Genomic DNA, 19,173 nt, shown 5'->3' with positions numbered 1-19,173 from the left:
CTGTCTCTCTGACCCGTCTGTCTCTCTGACCCGTCTGTCTCTCATTGACCCATCTGTCTCTCTGACCCATCTGTCTCTCTGACCCGTCTGTCTCTCTGACCCGTCTGTCTCTCTGACCCGTCTGTCTCTCTGACCCGTCTGTCTCTCTGTGACCCGTCTGTCTCTCATTGACCCGTCTGTCTCTCTGACCCGTCTGTCTCTCTGACCCGTCTGTCTCTCATTGACCCATCTGTCTCTCATTGACCCGTCTGTCTCTCTGTGACCCGTCTGTCTCTCTGACCCGTCTGTCTCTCTGTGACCCGTCTGTCTCTCATTGACCCATCTGTCTGTCTGTCGATGTAAATACCTGTTTTTTTAGTTTTTTCCTGTTTCTCAATAAAAGCGTTTTTCAGATCATGTGGTCGATGTGTTCTGTATCTTCTACATTAGAATAGAAACTCCACTCGCTCATCAAACTGATGAGAGGCCATGTTCCTCTCCTGTGGTGTGTCATATTAGAGGTTTGTGTGAAATGGTCTTCAAAGGCTAAAATCCCAGTTTTCTGGAACAGTGAAATTCTGTTATTTTCTGAATTTGACTTTTTTATCAAAAAAAATTCTTAGAAATAAAAATGTTTTTAAGAATCTGACTTTTATCAGAATGTTTCCTTTCTTCAGAATTTTGACTTTTTGTATCAGTATAAACCATAGACTGTATATATAAATGGACGTAGTGTCCGTGACGTCACCCATAGGTTTCTGCAGAGTTGCTGAGAAGCCCTTACGTAACGTCCACACGGCAGCGTCGCGTTGAAGCTTGCCGGTGGGCGTGTGTCGTGCTACCAACAACCAATCACATTAATCTCCTGCCCCGGACACACAAGCATGCGGTTTGATTGGCTAGAGCTTGTACTGGCATATGATTTGATTGGCTGGCGCTTCCGTCGACGCTTGAGAAGTTGAACTTTACTCAATTGAGTTGAGTTTGCCCGTTGCTCGCTAAAAATTCTGTATTTTATCTCAGCATTTGGACTTTTCTCACAATTCTGACTTTTACTCCGAATACATTCCTTTCTGAGAATTTTTTGATCAGTTTCTTGACTTTTCTCACAGATTTCTGAATTTCAAATTTTCCTAGAATTTAGACTTTTTTCTGAATTCCAACTTTCTCCTTAGAATACTTATTTTTTTAAGAATCTGACTTGTATCAGAATGTGTTTCAGGATTTGTATTCTTCATAATTTATTTTTCATAATTCTGTCTTCATCTCAGAATTTCAACTTTTTTCATAATTCTCTCCTTATTTCGACTTTTTCTCCAGAATTTTGACTTTTTTCTCAAAATTTGTTTATGAATTTTGACTCTTTCCTAATTCTGTAATTTATCTCACAATTCTAACTTTTTCTCAGAACTTATCATTATTTTGACTTTTACTTAATTTTTTTAATTAGATGTTTTAAGAATTTGACAGTTTTTCAGATTTTTTCAGAATTCAAACTCCGTAATTCCGAATTCTGACTTTTATCCAAATTCTTCATAATTTATTTTTCAGAATTCTTCCTCTCAGAACTTATTTCTAGCCATTCTGACTTTTTTTCTCTGAATTTCAACTTATTCCTGAATTCAAAAATCTTTTCTGAACGTATTTCTTGTCGTCTCTAAGCGTTTGACCAAAGAGGCGTTACTCTCACACTCCATAGTAACCGCTCATCAGTCGGCTTCATAAGACTGCTTCGCCCCCCCCCACACCTTTACACGCCTTTGCACAAACTGTTGCTTCACCTGTGGAGATGCTGTAGTTCTGCATCATGTGACGCCGTCTATCTGGCAGCTGATTGGTTGATTGGCAGCGTTCCGCATCATGTGATGATTAGAGGCTGAACGCTGCATGTGATGATGTCATGTGAGGAGAAAAGTGCCATCAGCCCCATCCAATCTGTGGGTTATAGTGTGTGTGTGAGTGTGTGTGTGTGTGTGTGTGTGTGTGTGTGTGTGTGTGTATATAAATGCCCAGCAGCAGTTCCTCTGCAGACAGACAGCATGTGGAGTCGAGGTCTTCTGCAGACGGTCAGATCCAGCAGCAGACAGGTCAGTGTGTGTGTGTGTGTGTTGCAGGGACTCACTGTTCTTCCTTTAAACTTATCTGAGGTACAACGTTTAAACTTGGCACGTTTGGCTTCCTAGATGCATAGATATACTTTAGAAATCCCAAATTGGGAAATGAATGTTGTCAAGAGTTAACATATTTAAAAGATAAAATAACAAAGTAACCTTCACAGCACATATTCACAGTGGAGAAGACATTCATCACTATCTGAATAATACACATAAGAAATACTGAACACATTCAAGTCGGTGTCCGAACTGCGGCCCGTTGTCCATTTGTAACTGGCCCTCAGCAAATTCAAAAAGTATGCTTTTCCAAAATGTTACTTCACGTGGCCCCGCTCTCTCAAAGAATATAATATACAATACAATTGGTGTAATTGTTGAATATTTGCTTTCAATTATTTGCCCCAGACTTCTGCTTTCAGACGTAGTTCTTACCAGAACTGATAATAATCCAATGCAGAGCCAATAATGTAATATAATACATTATTTAATATATATTATATATTTATATATGTATATTTATATGGTCTTAAAGTTACAACCGGCCCTTTGAGTGCAGCCATAATGTTGACTTGGCCCCCCTGGTTTACATGCACTAACACAACACAGTACAGGTGAGGGAGCACCATCAGTATATCACAGGTCTCAGATATATACAGAGCCTGTCTCTGATTGGCTGAAACACCAAACAGATCATTGCAGCATTACCCATAATCCCCTCTGTTTCAGCCCTGTTTCCAAAGTGCTGATTCTCTGTCTGTTACTTTAGATGAACCTTGGTTGCTGATTGGCTAATGGTTACACAAGACAAAACATCGTTATGACATCATAAAGTGGTCTCTTTCCACAGAGGGGACACATGTTGATGTAGAAGAGACATGAAGAAGAGGGGACACATGTTGATGTAGAAGAGACATGAAGAAGAGGGGACACATGTTGATGAAGAGACATGAAGAAGAGGGGACACATGTTGATGAAGAAGAGACATGAAGAAGAGGGGACACATGTTGATGTAGAAGAGACATGAAGAAGAGGGGACACATGTTGATGTAGAAGAGACATGAAGAAGAGGGGACACATGTTGATGAAGAGACATGAAGAAGAGGGGACACATGTTGATGAAGAAGAGACATGAAGAAGAGGGGACACATGTTGATGTAGAAGAGACATGAAGAAGAGGGGACACATGTTGATGAAGAGACATGAAGAAGAGGGGACACATGTTGATGAAGAAGAGACATGAAGAAGAGGGGACACATGTTGATGTAGAAGAGACATGAAGAAGAGGGGACACATGTTGATGAAGAGACATGAAGAAGAGGGGACACATGTTGATGAAGAAGAGACATGAAGAAGAGGGGACACATGTTGATGTAGAAGAGACATGAAGAAGAGGGGACACATGTTGATGTAGAAGAGACATGAAGAAGAGGGGACACATGTTGATGTAGAAGAGACATGAAGAAGAGGGGACACATGTTGATGTAGAAGAGACATGAAGAAGAGGGGACACATGTTGATGAAGAAGAGACATGAAGAAGAGGGGACACATGTTGATGAAGAAGAGACATGAAGAAGAGGGGACACATGTTGATGAAGAAGAGACATGAAGAAGAAGGGACACATGTTGATGTAGAAGAGACATGAAGAAGAGGGGACACATGTTGATGTAGAAGAGACATGAAGAAGAGGGGACACATGTGATGTAGAAGAGACATGAAGAAGAGGGGACACATGTTGATTGTAGAAGAGACATGAAGAAGAGGGGACACATGTTGATGTAGAAGAGACATGAAGAAGAGGGGACACATGTTGATGTAGAAGAGACACGAAGAAGAGGGGACACACATGTTGATGTAGAAGAGAGACGTGAAGAAGAGGGGACACATGTTGATGTAGAAGAGACATGAAGAAGAGGGGACACATGTTGATGAAGAAGAGACATGAAGAAGAGGGGGGACCACATGTTGATGAAGAAGAGACATGAAGAAGAGGGGACACATGTTGATGTAGAAGAGACATGAAAGAAGAGGGGACACATGTTGATGAAGAAGAGACATGAAGAAGAGGGGACACATGTTGATGTAGAAGAGACATGAAGAAGAGGGGACACATGTTGATGAAGAAGAGACATGAAGAAGAGGGGACACATGTTGATGTAGAAGAGACATGAAGAAGAGGGGACACATGTTGATGTAGAAGAGACATGAAGAAGAGGGGACACATGTTGATGAAGAAGAGACATGAAGAAGAGGGGACACATGTTGATGAAGAAGAGACATGAAGAAGAGGGGACACATGTTGATGTAGAAGAGACATGAAGAAGAGGGGACACATGTTGATGAAGAAGAGACATGAAGAAGAGGGGACACATGTTGATGTAGAAGAGACATGAAGAAGAGGGGACACATGTTGATGAAGAAGAGACATGAAGAAGAGGGGACACATGTTGATGTAGAAGAGACATGAAGAAGAGGGGACACATGTTGATGAAGAAGAGGGGACACATGTTGATGAAGAAGAGACATGAAGAAGAGGGGACACATGTTGATGTAGAAGAGACATGAAGAAGAGGGGACACATGTTGATGTAGAAGAGACATGAAGAAGAGGGGACACATGTTGATGAAGAAGAGACGTGAAGAAGAGGATTTTGCATAATAGGTGACCTTTAAATATAACTACCTGTCTTCAGGCGGGCGTCCTCTTCGATGTGGACGGCGTTTTGCTCCGCGGTCGTTCCGTTATTCCTGCGGCGAGAAGAGCCTTCCGGAAGCTTCTGGACCGAGACAACAACTTCCTGTTTCCTGTCGTCTTCGTGACCAACGCAGGAAGCTGTCAGAGACACGACAAAGCCCAGCAGTTGTCCCGCCTCCTGGAGGTCCAGGTATGCCCTGTGATTGGCTCTCTATGTGATCTGCCCTGTGATTGGCTCTCTGTGTGATCAGAATCAGAATTACTTTATTAGTAAAAGAAAAGAGCCAAAGACAGCTTAATGTTTCCTAAGAAGCATGCAGAAAAAAGATTTTAAAAATCTGCTCTGTGATTGGCTCCCTGTGTGATCTGCTCTGTGATTGGCTCAATGTGTGATCTGCTCTGTGATTGGCTCAATGTGTGATCTGCTCTGTGATTGGCTCAATGTGTGATCTGCTCTGTGATTGGCTCCCTGTGTGATCTGCTCTGTGATTGGCTCCCTGTGTGATCTGCTCTGAGATTGGCTCTCTGTGTGATCTGCTCTGTGATTGGCTCCCTGTGTGATCTGCTCTGTGATTGGCTCCCTGTGTGATCTGCTCTGTGTGCAGGTGTCTCCAGAGCAGGTGGTTCTGTCTCACAGTCCTCTGCAGACGTTGGATGATTTCCATGATAAATGTGTTCTGGTGTCGGGTCAGGGCCCGGTGACCGAAATCGCCAAAACGTATCCTTCACATGCGGCCCCATGAGGCTCATGGGTAATGTAGTTTAGAGACAGAACATATGAATATATATATATACATGTATTATGTGTTGGACCCTAACTGTCTAAGGCTGGGCTTCCAGAAGGTTCTGAGTGTGGATCAGCTGCGAGTCCAGCACCCCCTGCTGGACATGGTGGACCACAACCGCAAACCTGACCTCTCTGTGAGTGACCTCTGACCTCTAACATCTGTCCTCTGTCCTCTATCTTCTGGTGTCTTTGTGCTGTTTCAGCCAGAAGTTTCCCGGACAGCAGAAAGTAAATTAACTTCCTGAGTCTCTGTGTTTCAGTCGTCCCCTCTGAAGACCTTTCCCAAAATAGAAGGTAACTAAACAACAAACTACACAACAAACTACACAACAAACTAAACAACAAACTACACCACAAAATCCATAACAAACAGTTTTTGGACATAATAAAGAGACACTAATTTAATAACTCTATATAATGGGATTAAAAGTTAAAATACAATCTTATTTTGTTGAGTTTCTCCCTGACTTCCTGTTTGGCCGTAGCGATCATCCTGTTCGGAGAGCCAATCAGATGGGAGACTAACCTGCAGCTGCTGATTGACGTGCTCCTGACCAATGGGAGTCCAGGACGTGCGTACGAAGTCCCGCCTCCAGCCCAGCTACCCGTGCTCGCCTGTAACATCGACCTCACCTGGATGGCCGAGGCGCCGTCACCAAGGTAACCACACAAACAGGAAGTCTGGTATAGGGAGCAGCAGGAATGAGTCAGCATTATGAGTCCTTAACCATGACATGAGTCAGCATTTCATCACCTCCTGTGATGTCACTTCCTGTGATGTCACTTCCTGTGATGAAAGAACAAAGGTTTTTCTGATTGTGTTTTTTGTTGTCGAATAACCCAAAAATCAGCTCCTAAGTTCTAACCCTATCGTCTATCCCTTGACCTCTGAGTGAAAGGTCACGGGGTTAAGGGATAGTGGATAGGAGAATTCAAAAGGACTTAGGAGAAGAGACTGCGGTACTTTAGAGAATCGACTGCACTCTCACTATCCGACGTGTTTATGATGCGCCAGCGGACGTCATGAATGTGCGTCTGCTGCTGTGGGGAAACTATGGAAACTACAGTTTTCTATACAGCGGACTACAACATGGATGTTTAATAAGAACGAGGGACTACTGTAAACTCATCTAGAGACTCTGCACCGTGCTCTGATGCTGTTATGCTTTATGAACGGGGACAACAGAGAAACATATTCTTCATGACCAAAGTTGGAATTGAAATAAAAAAGGAAAGTGAAACTTATGCTCGTCACCCTCTCCCTCCGGTCCACATTAATACAAATGATCCCAATACGTATGATTGTATGAAAAGATCCCAGGTCTGTGGTTAACACAAGCTGAAGAGATTTTTATTCTACGACATAAAAAACGTCCGTTGGTCTGGTCCGGTTTGACCCCGCTGTTTTATCCTAACCCTAACCCTAACCCCGCTGTTTCCGAGCAAATGTTGTTCTTCACTAACAAATAAAAGCTGGTAAAATGCTTTTAATAAATAGAGTAATTGTTTAAGTCAGGGGTGTTTTCTCATGAATGTCTGGGCCACTAGCTAAAGGTGAGGTATATTGCCTCATAAGTTCAGTTATAAGTGAGCAAAATCAATCAAATGTAGGTCAATTATGCCTGATGATTGAATATACTTTAAGAAAACAAGCAGCAGCCCTACATCCAAAAGAGGAGCTTCAGATTGCTGATCATAAGGGGAAATATGAAGGGTTTGGTCTGGTTTGACCCCGTTGTGTTTCCGTAGGTTTGATCTGGTTTGACCCCGTTGTGTTTCCGTAGGTTTGGTCTGGTTTGACCCCGTTGTGTTTCCGTAGGTTTGATCTGGTTTGACCCCGTTGTGTTTCCGTAGGTTCGGTCACGGGGTGTTCCTGCTGTGTCTGGAGTCCGTCTACAGGAAGTTGGCGGGTCGTGAGCTGCAGTACGAGGCGCTGCTGGGAAAACCCAACCTGCTGACCTACCAGTACGCAGAGAAACTGCTCCGACTGCAGAACCACAACCACAAGATCAGCACCATCTACGCCATTGGGTAACTACACCTTCAATACCACTGTAAACACACCCTCAATAACACTGTAAACACACCCTCAATAACACTGTAAACACACCTTCAATAACACTGTAAACACACCCTCAATAACACTGTAACCACACCTTCAATAACACTGTAAACACACCCTCAATAACACTGTAAACACACCCTCAATAACACTGTAAACACACCTTCAATAACACTGTAAACACACCCTCAATAACACTGTAACCACACCTTCAATAACACTGTAAACACACCTTCAATAACACTGTAAACACACCCTCAATAACACCTTAACCACACCTTCAATAACACTGTAAACACACCCTCAATAACACTGTAAACACACCTTCAATAACACTGTAAACACACCCTCAATAACACCTTAACCACACCTTCAATAACACTGTAAACACACCCTCAATAACACTGTAAACACACCCTCAATAACACTGTAAACACACCCTCAATAACACTGTAAACACACCCTCAATAACACCTTAACCACACCTTCGATAACACTGTAAACACACCCTCGATAACACCTTAACCACACCTTCAATAACACTGTAAACACACCCTCAATAACACTGTAAACACACCCTCAATAACACCTTAACCACACCTTCAATAACACTGTAACCACACCTTCGATAACACTGTAAACACACCCTCGATAACACCTTAACCACACCTTCAATAACACTGTAACCACACCTTCAATAACACTGTAAACACACCTTCGATAACACTGTAAACACACACTCGATAACACTGTAACCACACCCTCAATAACACTGTAAACACACCCTCAATAACACTGTAAACACACCCTCAATAACACTGTAAACACACCCTCAATAACACTGTAACCACACCTTCGATAACACTGTAAACACACACTCGATAACACTGTAACCACACCCTCAATAACACTGTAAACACACCCTCAATAACACTGTAAACACACCCTCAATAACACTGTAAACACACCCTCGATAACACCTTAACCACACCTTCAATAACACTGTAACCACACCTTCGATAACACTGTAAACACACCCTCAATAACACTGTAAACACACCCTCGATAACACCTTAACCACACCTTCAATAACACTGTAAACACACACTCGATAACACTGTAACCACACCCTCAATAACACTGTAAACACACCCTCGATAACACCTTAACCACACCTTCAATAACACTGTAAACACACCCTCAATAACACTGTAAAGACACCCTCAATAACACTGTAAACACACCCTCAATAACACTGTAAACACACCCTCGATAACACCTTAACCACACCTTCAATAACACTGTAAACACACCCTCAATAACACTGTAAACACACCCTCAATAACACTGTAAACACACCCTCGATAACACCTTAACCACACCCTCAATAACACTGTAACCACACCTTCAATAACACTGTAAACACACCCTCAATAACACTGTAAACACACCCTCAATAACACTGTAAACACACCCTCAATAACACTGTAAACACACCCTCAATAACACTGTAAACACACCCTCAATAACACTGTAAACACACCCTCAATAACACCTTAACCACACCTTCAATAACACTGTAAACACACCCTCAATAACACTGTAAACACACCCTCAATAACACTGTAAACAACACCCTCAATAACACTGTAAACACACCCTCGATAACACCTTAACCACACCTTCAATAACACTGTAAACACACCCTCAATAACACTGTAAACACACCCTCAATAACACTGTAACCACACCTTCGATAACACTGTAAACACACACTCGATAACACTGTAAACACACCCTCAATAACACTGTAAACACACCCTCGATAACACCTTAACCACACCTTCAATAACACTGTAAACACACCCTCAATAACACTGTAAACACACCCTCAATAACACTGTAAACACACCCTCGATAACACCTTAACCACACCTTCAATAACACTGTAAACACACCCTCAATAACACTGTAAACACACCCTCAATAACACTGTAAACACACCCTCAATAACACTGTAAACACACCCTCAATAACACTGTAACTACACCCTCAATAACACTGTAAACACACCCTCAATAACACTGTAAACACACCCTCAATAACACTGTAAACACACCCTCAATAACACTGTAAACACACCCTCAATAACACTGTAAACACACCCTCAATAACACTGTAAACACACCCTCAATAACACTGTAAACACACCCTCGATAACACCTTAACCACACCTTCAATAACACTGTAAACACACCTTCAATAACACTGTAAACACACCCTCAATAACACTGTAAACACACCCTCAATAACACTGTAAACACACCCTCAATAACACTGTAAACACACCCTCAATAACACTGTAAACACACCCTCAATAACACTGTAACCACACCCTCAATAACACTGTAAACACACCCTCGATAACACCTTAACCACACCTTCAATAACACTGTAACCACACCTTCAATAACACTGTAACCACACCCTCAATAACACTGTAACTACACCCTCAATAACACTGTAAAACACACCCTCAATAACACTGTAAACACACCCTCAATAACACTGTAAACACACCCTCGATAACACCTTAACCACACCTTCAATAACACTGTAAACACACCCTCAATAACACTGTAAACACACCCTCAATAACACTGTAAACACACCCTCAATAACACTGTAACCACACCTTCAATAACACTGTAAACACACCCTCAATAACACTGTAAACACACCCTCAATAACACTGTAAACACACCCTCAATAACACTGTAAACACACCTTCAATAACACTGTAAACACACCCTCAATAACACCTTAACCACACCTTCAATAACACTGTAAACACACCCTCAATAACACTGTAAACACACCCTCAATAACACTGTAAACACACCCTCAATAACACTGTAAACACACCCTCAATAACACCTTAACCACACCTTCAATAACACTGTAAACACACCTTCGATAACACTGTAAACACACCCTCGATAACACCTTAACCACACCTTCAATAACACTGTAAACACACCCTCAATAACACTGTAAACACACCCTCAATAACACTGTAAACACACCCTCAATAACACTGTAAACACACCCTCAATAACACCTTAACCACACCTTCAATAACACTGTAACCACACCTTCGATAACACTGTAAACACACCCTCGATAACACCTTAACCACACCTTCAATAACACTGTAAACACACCCTCAATAACACTGTAAACACACCCTCAATAACACTGTAACCACACCTTCGATAACACTGTAAACACACCCTCGATAACACCTTAACCACACCTTCAATAACACTGTAACCACACCTTCAATAACACTGTAAACACACCTTCGATAACACTGTAAACACACACTCGATAACACTGTAACCACACCCTCAATAACACTGTAAACACACCCTCAATAACACTGTAAACACACCCTCAATAACACTGTAAACACACCCTCAATAACACTGTAACCACACCTTCGATAACACTGTAAACACACACTCGATAACACTGTAACCACACCCTCAATAACACTGTAAACACACCCTCAATAACACTGTAAACACACCCTCAATAACACTGTAAACACACCCTCGATAACACCTTAACCACACCTTCAATAACACTGTAACCACACCTTCGATAACACTGTAACCACACCCTCAATAACACTGTAAACACACCCTCGATAACACCTTAACCACACCTTCAATAACACTGTAAACACACCCTCAATAACACTGTAAAGACACCCTCAATAACACTGTAAACACACCCTCAATAACACTGTAAACACACCCTCGATAACACCTTAACCACACCTTCAATAACACTGTAAACACACCCTCAATAACACTGTAAACACACCCTCAATAACACTGTAAACACACCCTCGATAACACCTTAACCACACCCTCAATAACACTGTAACCACACCTTCAATAACACTGTAACCACACCTTCGATAACACTGTAAACACACCCTCGATAACACCTTAACCACACCTTCAATAACACTGTAACCACACCTTCAATAACACTGTAAACACACCTTCGATAACACTGTAAACACACACTCGATAACACTGTAACCACACCCTCAATAACACTGTAAACACACCCTCAATAACACTGTAAACACACCCTCAATAACACTGTAAACACACCCTCAATAACACTGTAACCACACCTTCGATAACACTGTAAACACACACTCGATAACACTGTAACCACACCCTCAATAACACTGTAAACACACCCTCAATAACACTGTAAACACACCCTCAATAACACTGTAAACACACCCTCGATAACACCTTAACCACACCTTCAATAACACTGTAACCACACCTTCGATAACACTGTAAACACACCCTCAATAACACTGTAAACACACCCTCGATAACACCTTAACCACACCTTCAATAACACTGTAAACACACACTCGATAACACTGTAACCACACCCTCAATAACACTGTAAACACACCCTCGATAACACCTTAACCACACCTTCAATAACACTGTAAACACACCCTCAATAACACTGTAAAGACACCCTCAATAACACTGTAAACACACCCTCAATAACACTGTAAACACACCCTCGATAACACCTTAACCACACCTTCAATAACACTGTAAACACACCCTCAATAACACTGTAAACACACCCTCAATAACACTGTAAACACACCCTCGATAACACCTTAACCACACCCTCAATAACACTGTAACCACACCTTCAATAACACTGTAAACACACCCTCAATAACACTGTAAACACACCCTCAATAACACTGTAAACACACCTTCAATAACACTGTAAACACACCCTCAATAACACTGTAAACACACCTTCAATAACACTGTAAACACACCCTCAATAACACCTTAACCACACCTTCAATAACACTGTAAACACACCCTCAATAACACTGTAAACACACCCTCAATAACACTGTAAACACACCCTCAATAACACTGTAAACACACCCTCGATAACACCTTAACCACACCTTCAATAACACTGTAAACACACCCTCAATAACACTGTAAACACACCCTCAATAACACTGTAACCACACCTTCGATAACACTGTAAACACACACTCGATAACACTGTAAACACACCCTCAATAACACTGTAAACACACCCTCGATAACACCTTAACCACACCTTCAATAACACTGTAAACACACCCTCAATAACACTGTAAACACACCCTCAATAACACTGTAAACACACCCTCGATAACACCTTAACCACACCTTCAATAACACTGTAAACACACCCTCAATAACACTGTAAACACACCCTCAATAACACTGTAAACACACCCTCAATAACACTGTAAACACACCCTCAATAACACTGTAACTACACCCTCAATAACACTGTAAACACACCCTCAATAACACTGTAAACACACCCTCAATAACACTGTAAACACACCCTCAATAACACTGTAAACACACCCTCAATAACACTGTAACTACACCCTCAATAACACTGTAAACACACCCTCAATAACACTGTAAACACACCCTCAATAACACTGTAAACACACCCTCGATAACACCTTAACCACACCTTCAATAACACTGTAAACACACCTTCAATAACACTGTAAACACACCCTCAATAACACTGTAAACACACCCTCAATAACACTGTAAACACACCCTCAATAACACTGTAAACACACCCTCAATAACACTGTAAACACACCCTCAATAACACTGTAACCACACCCTCAATAACACTGTAAACACACCCTCGATAACACCTTAACCACACCTTCAATAACACTGTAACCACACCTTCAATAACACTGTAACCACACCCTCAATAACACTGTAACTACACCCTCAATAACACTGTAAACACACCCTCAATAACACTGTAAACACACCCTCAATAACACTGTAAACACACCCTCGATAACACCTTAACCACACCTTCAATAACACTGTAAACACACCCTCAATAACACTGTAAACACACCCCTCAATAACACTGTAAACACACCCTCAATAACACTGTAACCACACCTTCAATAACACTGTAAACACACCCTCAATAACACTGTAAACACACCCTCAATAACACTGTAAACACACCCTCAATAACACTGTAAACACACCTTCAATAACACTGTAAACACACCCTCAATAACACCTTAACCACACCTTCAATAACACTGTAAACACACCCTCAATAACACTGTAAACACACCCTCAATAACACTGTAAACACACCCTCAATAACACTGTAAACACACCCTCAATAACACCTTAACCACACCTTCAATAACACTGTAAACACACCTTCGATAACACTGTAAACACACCCTCGATAACACCTTAACCACACCTTCAATAACACTGTAAACACACCCTCAATAACACTGTAAACACACCCTCAATAACACTGTAAACACACCCTCAATAACACTGTAAACACACCCTCAATAACACCTTAACCACACCTTCAATAACACTGTAACCACACCTTCGATAACACTGTAAACACACCCTCGATAACACCTTAACCACACCTTCAATAACACTGTAAACACACCCTCAATAACACTGTAAACACACCCTCAATAACACTGTAACCACACCTTCGATAACACTGTAAACACACCCTCGATAACACCTTAACCACACCTTCAATAACACTGTAACCACACCTTCAATAACACTGTAAACACACCTTCGATAACACTGTAAACACACACTCGATAACACTGTAACCACACCCTCAATAACACTGTAAACACACCCTCAATAACACTGTAAACACACCCTCAATAACACTGTAAACACACCCTCAATAACACTGTAACCACACCTTCGATAACACTGTAAACACACACTCGATAACACTGTAACCACACCCTCAATAACACTGTAAACACACCCTCAATAACACTGTAAACACACCCTCAATAACACTGTAAACACACCCTCGATAACACCTTAACCACACCTTCAATAACACTGTAACCACACCTTCGATAACACTGTAACCACACCCTCAATAACACTGTAAACACACCCTCGATAACACCTTAACCACACCTTCAATAACACTGTAAACACACCCTCAATAACACTGTAAACACACCCTCAATAACACTGTAAACACACCCTCAATAACACTGTAAACACACCCTCGATAACACCTTAACCACACCTTCAATAACACTGTAAACACACCCTCAATAACACTGTAAACACACCCTCAATAACACTGTAAACACACCCTCGATAACACCTTAACCACACCCTCAATAACACTGTAACCACACCTTCAATAACACTGTAAACACACCCTCAATAACACTGTAAACACACCCTCAATAACACTGTAAACACACCTTCAATAACACTGTAAACACACCCTCAATAACACTGTAAACACACCTTCAATAACACTGTAAACACACCCTCAATAACACCTTAACCACACCTTCAATAACACTGTAAACACACCCTCAATAACACTGTAAACACACCCTCAATAACACTGTAAACACACCCTCAATAACACTGTAAACACACCCTCGATAACACCTTAACCACACCTTCAATAACACTGTAAACACACCCTCAATAACACTGTAAACACACCCTCAATAACACTGTAAACACACCCTCAATAACACTGTAACCACACCTTCGATAACACTGTAAACACACACTCGATAACACTGTAAACACACCCTCAATAACACTGTAAACACACCCTCGATAACACCTTAACCACACCTTCAATAACACTGTAAACACACCCTCAATAACACTGTAAACACACCCTCAATAACACTGTAAACACACCCTCGATAACACCTTAACCACACCTTCAATAACACTGTAAACACACCCTCAATAACACTGTAAACACACCCTCAATAACACTGTAAACACACCCTCAATAACACTGTAAACACACCCTCAATAACACTGTAACCACACCCTCAATAACACTGTAAACACACCCTCAATAACACTGTAAACACACCCTCAATAACACTGTAAACACACCCTCAATAACACTGTAAACACACCCTCAATAACACTGTAACTACACCCTCAATAACACTGTAAACACACCCTCAATAACACTGTAAACACACCCTCAATAACACTGTAAACACACCCTCGATAACACCTTAACCACACCTTCAATAACACTGTAACCACACCTTCAATAACACTGTAACCACACCCTCAATAACACTGTAACTACACCCTCAATAACACTGTAAACACACCCTCAATAACACTGTAAACACACCCTCAATAACACTGTAAACACACCCTCGATAACACCTTAACCACACCTTCAATAACACTGTAAACACACCCTCAATAACACTGTAAACACACCCTCAATAACACTGTAAACACACCCTCAATAACACTGTAACCACACCTTCAATAACACTGTAAACAGACCCTCAATAACACTGTAACACACCCTCAATAACACTGTAAACACACCCTCAATAACACTGTAACCACACCCTCAATAACACTGTAAACACACCCTCAATAACACTGTAACCACACCTTCAATAACACTGTAAACACACCCTCAATAACACTGTAAACACACCCTCGATAACACCTTAACCACACCTTCAATAACACTGTAAACACACCCTCAATAACACTGTAAACACACCCTCAATAACACTGTAAACACACCCTCGATAACACCTTAACCACACCTTCAATAACACTGTAAACACACCCTCAATAACACTGTAAACACACCCTCAATAACACTGTAAACACACCCTCGATAACACCTTAACCACACCTTCAATAACACTGTAAACACACCCTCAATAACACTGTAACCACACCCTCAATAACACTGTAAACACACCCTCGATAACACTGTAACCACACCCTCAATAACACTGTAAACACACCCTCAATAACACTGTAAACACACCCTCAATAACACCTTAACCACACCTTCAATAACACTGTAAACACACCCTCAATAACACCTTAACCACACCTTCAATAACACTGTAAACACACCCTCAATAACACTGTAACCACACCCTCGATAACACTGTAAACACACCCTCGATAACACTGTAAACACACCTTCGATAACACTGTAAACACACCTTCAATAACACTGTAAACACACCCTCAATAACACTGTAAACACACCCTCGATAACACCTTAACCACACCTTCAATAACACTGTAAACACACCCTCAATAACACTGTAACCACATCCTCAATAACACTGTAACCACACCCTCAATAACACTGTAAACACACCCTCAATAACACTGTAAACACACCCTCAATAACACTGTAACCACACCCTCGATAACACTGTAACCACACCCTCGATAACACTGTAAACACACCCTCGATAACACTGTAAACACACCTTCGATAACACTGTAAACACACCTTCAATAACACTGTAAACACACCCTCAATAACACTGTAAACACACCCTCGATAACACCTTAACCACACCTTCAATAACACTGTAAACACACCCTCAATAACACTGTAAACACACCCCCAATAACACTGTAACCACACCCTCACTTACACCTTAACCACACCTTCAATAACAGTCAGTTAACCAAACCCTCTTCTTGTTGCCTAGCGACAACCTGATGACGGATATCTACGGTGCTAACCTGTACAACCGTTACCTGGGGCAGCAGCACGCCGCCATGATGACGCCCACTAAGCTCGTTGCCCAGGGAACGGGAAGTCATGTGACGGAGGAGGCGCTGGTGTCATCTGAGTGTCGCTCCATACTGGTGGGTGACCTCCTTTGTGAAACCATTACAAATACACAACGTCTGATTGCTTTAAAGGTCTCCTATCATACTATTTTTAGGCATATATTATGGGTCTCACATATATACAAATATATAAAAAACATGTCTCTGAAGTGTTTTGCTCCAAACCCCAAACAGATCATTGTAGCCCCCCCCCTCTCTTCCAGCTGTTACTAAAGAGCTGACTCTGGGTCAGTAGCTTCAGAGAGAGAGTAGATCTCATCAGGAGAACTCTCCCAGCAGAAACTCAGCTAAATGCTGCGGTGATTAAACTCCATATCATGTTCCAAACCACATCAAGGATTCTCTCTGAAACAGTATGGAGCTCAAACTCTTTCTCTCTCAGGTTTACCACAAGGTGACTTCCTTTTGATTTCCTGCTTCTTCACACATGCTCTCTCCAGTACAGGTTAGCTCTGAGTGTTAGCATGCTAATGTAAACACAGACCATATTACTTACAGAACACGTCTCATTGTTTCTGACAGCAACGTTTCTGATTGGCCCGTGGGTGTAAAGCCCGCCCACATTTGAGTAATGTCGTCATGACGCAGCAAATCTGGATCAGCTCCGTTGTTCCCCCGTTTTTAGAGATGTGGGTACGGAGGAAAAGAGAGAGGGGTTTATTTTCGGACACTTTGTGGGGGACACACCGGACACACACCGGACACACACCGGACACACACCGGGGACACATGGGGGACACACCGGGGACACACCGGGGGACACACCGGGGACACATGGTGATGTTTAAAAGTTAACACAGGGGTTTCTTCAGGTGTGCACAGGTGTCTACAACCCTCGCTCCCCTCCACCTGAGGACCTGCAGCTAGACCAGGACCTGGTGGAGCCGCATCACCTGGTGGAGGACGTGGAGGCGGCCGTCGACCTGCTGCTGCAGCGCGAGAGCATCTGACCTCTGAACGACCTTCAGGACCAGGGTCACATGACCGCCACCCTGCATGATATAGACCCGGGTGCAGAGATGGCAAAAGTACACACATCCTTTACTCAAGTAGAAGTACAGATACTCGTGTTTGAAAATACTCTGGTAAAAGTAGAAGTACTGACTAAACTTCTTAAAAGTAAAGAAGTATGGGCTTCGAAATGTACTTAAGTAAAAAGTACCCATAACTTTGTTTGTGGGCGACACCCTTCACCCTAATTTGCTGTATTCATTGTTCCATGTGTGATATGTGTAATATGTAATGTAAAGCACTAATAAATGTAATGAAACGCAGATTAAAACTAAAGTAACGAACCTGTGTGGAAAATGTAAGAAGTAGAAAGTAAAAAGTCGTCAGAAAAATAAGTAGTGGAGTAAAGTACTGATACTAGAAAAATGTACTTAAAGGTGGGGTAGGTAATTCACTTCAGAAACACTTTTTGTTATATTCCATGGAATGCTCTGAACATCCCGATAGCAATGAATACATTAAATGCTTTGACAATAAATACATGACAAAATATCATCTGTGGAAGCCGTGGCGCTGTAAAAAGCACGACCAATCATCTGAGCCGGCCCGGCTAAAATAACTGGATGGCCTACCTGCCTGTCAGCCTCATGGATGTATAATAAGAACTGGATACAGCGTGGGAGGCGGGGTCTCGTTCTTTCCTATGAGAGCTGCTCATTGGCGCATGATGACAAAATGGCCCAACTTTTGAGAGAGC

General features: G+C 41.9%; 1 protein-coding gene across 1 annotated transcript; it reads left to right on the top strand.

Annotated features, from left to right (window-relative positions):
- Positions 1 to 2,012: 2,012 nt before the first annotated feature.
- On the top strand, positions 2,013 to 18,520 carry LOC117499333 (haloacid dehalogenase-like hydrolase domain-containing 5). Its single transcript, XM_034151677.1, has 9 exons — positions 2,013 to 2,066; positions 4,785 to 4,976; positions 5,392 to 5,504; positions 5,614 to 5,707; positions 5,834 to 5,867; positions 6,059 to 6,233; positions 7,428 to 7,604; positions 17,321 to 17,480; positions 18,278 to 18,520. The coding sequence occupies exons 1-9, from the start codon at positions 2,019 to 2,021 to the stop codon at positions 18,413 to 18,415; spliced, it is 1,131 nt and encodes a 376-aa protein (XP_034007568.1). The 5' UTR covers positions 2,013 to 2,018; the 3' UTR covers positions 18,416 to 18,520.
- The last annotated feature ends 653 nt before the right edge of the window (positions 18,521 to 19,173 follow it).

Source organism: Trematomus bernacchii, unplaced genomic scaffold (assembly GCF_902827165.1).
Source record: "Trematomus bernacchii unplaced genomic scaffold, fTreBer1.1, whole genome shotgun sequence".
Taxonomy (NCBI): domain Eukaryota; kingdom Metazoa; phylum Chordata; class Actinopteri; order Perciformes; family Nototheniidae; genus Trematomus; species Trematomus bernacchii.
This window is presented reverse-complemented; position numbering and strand designations above follow the sequence as displayed.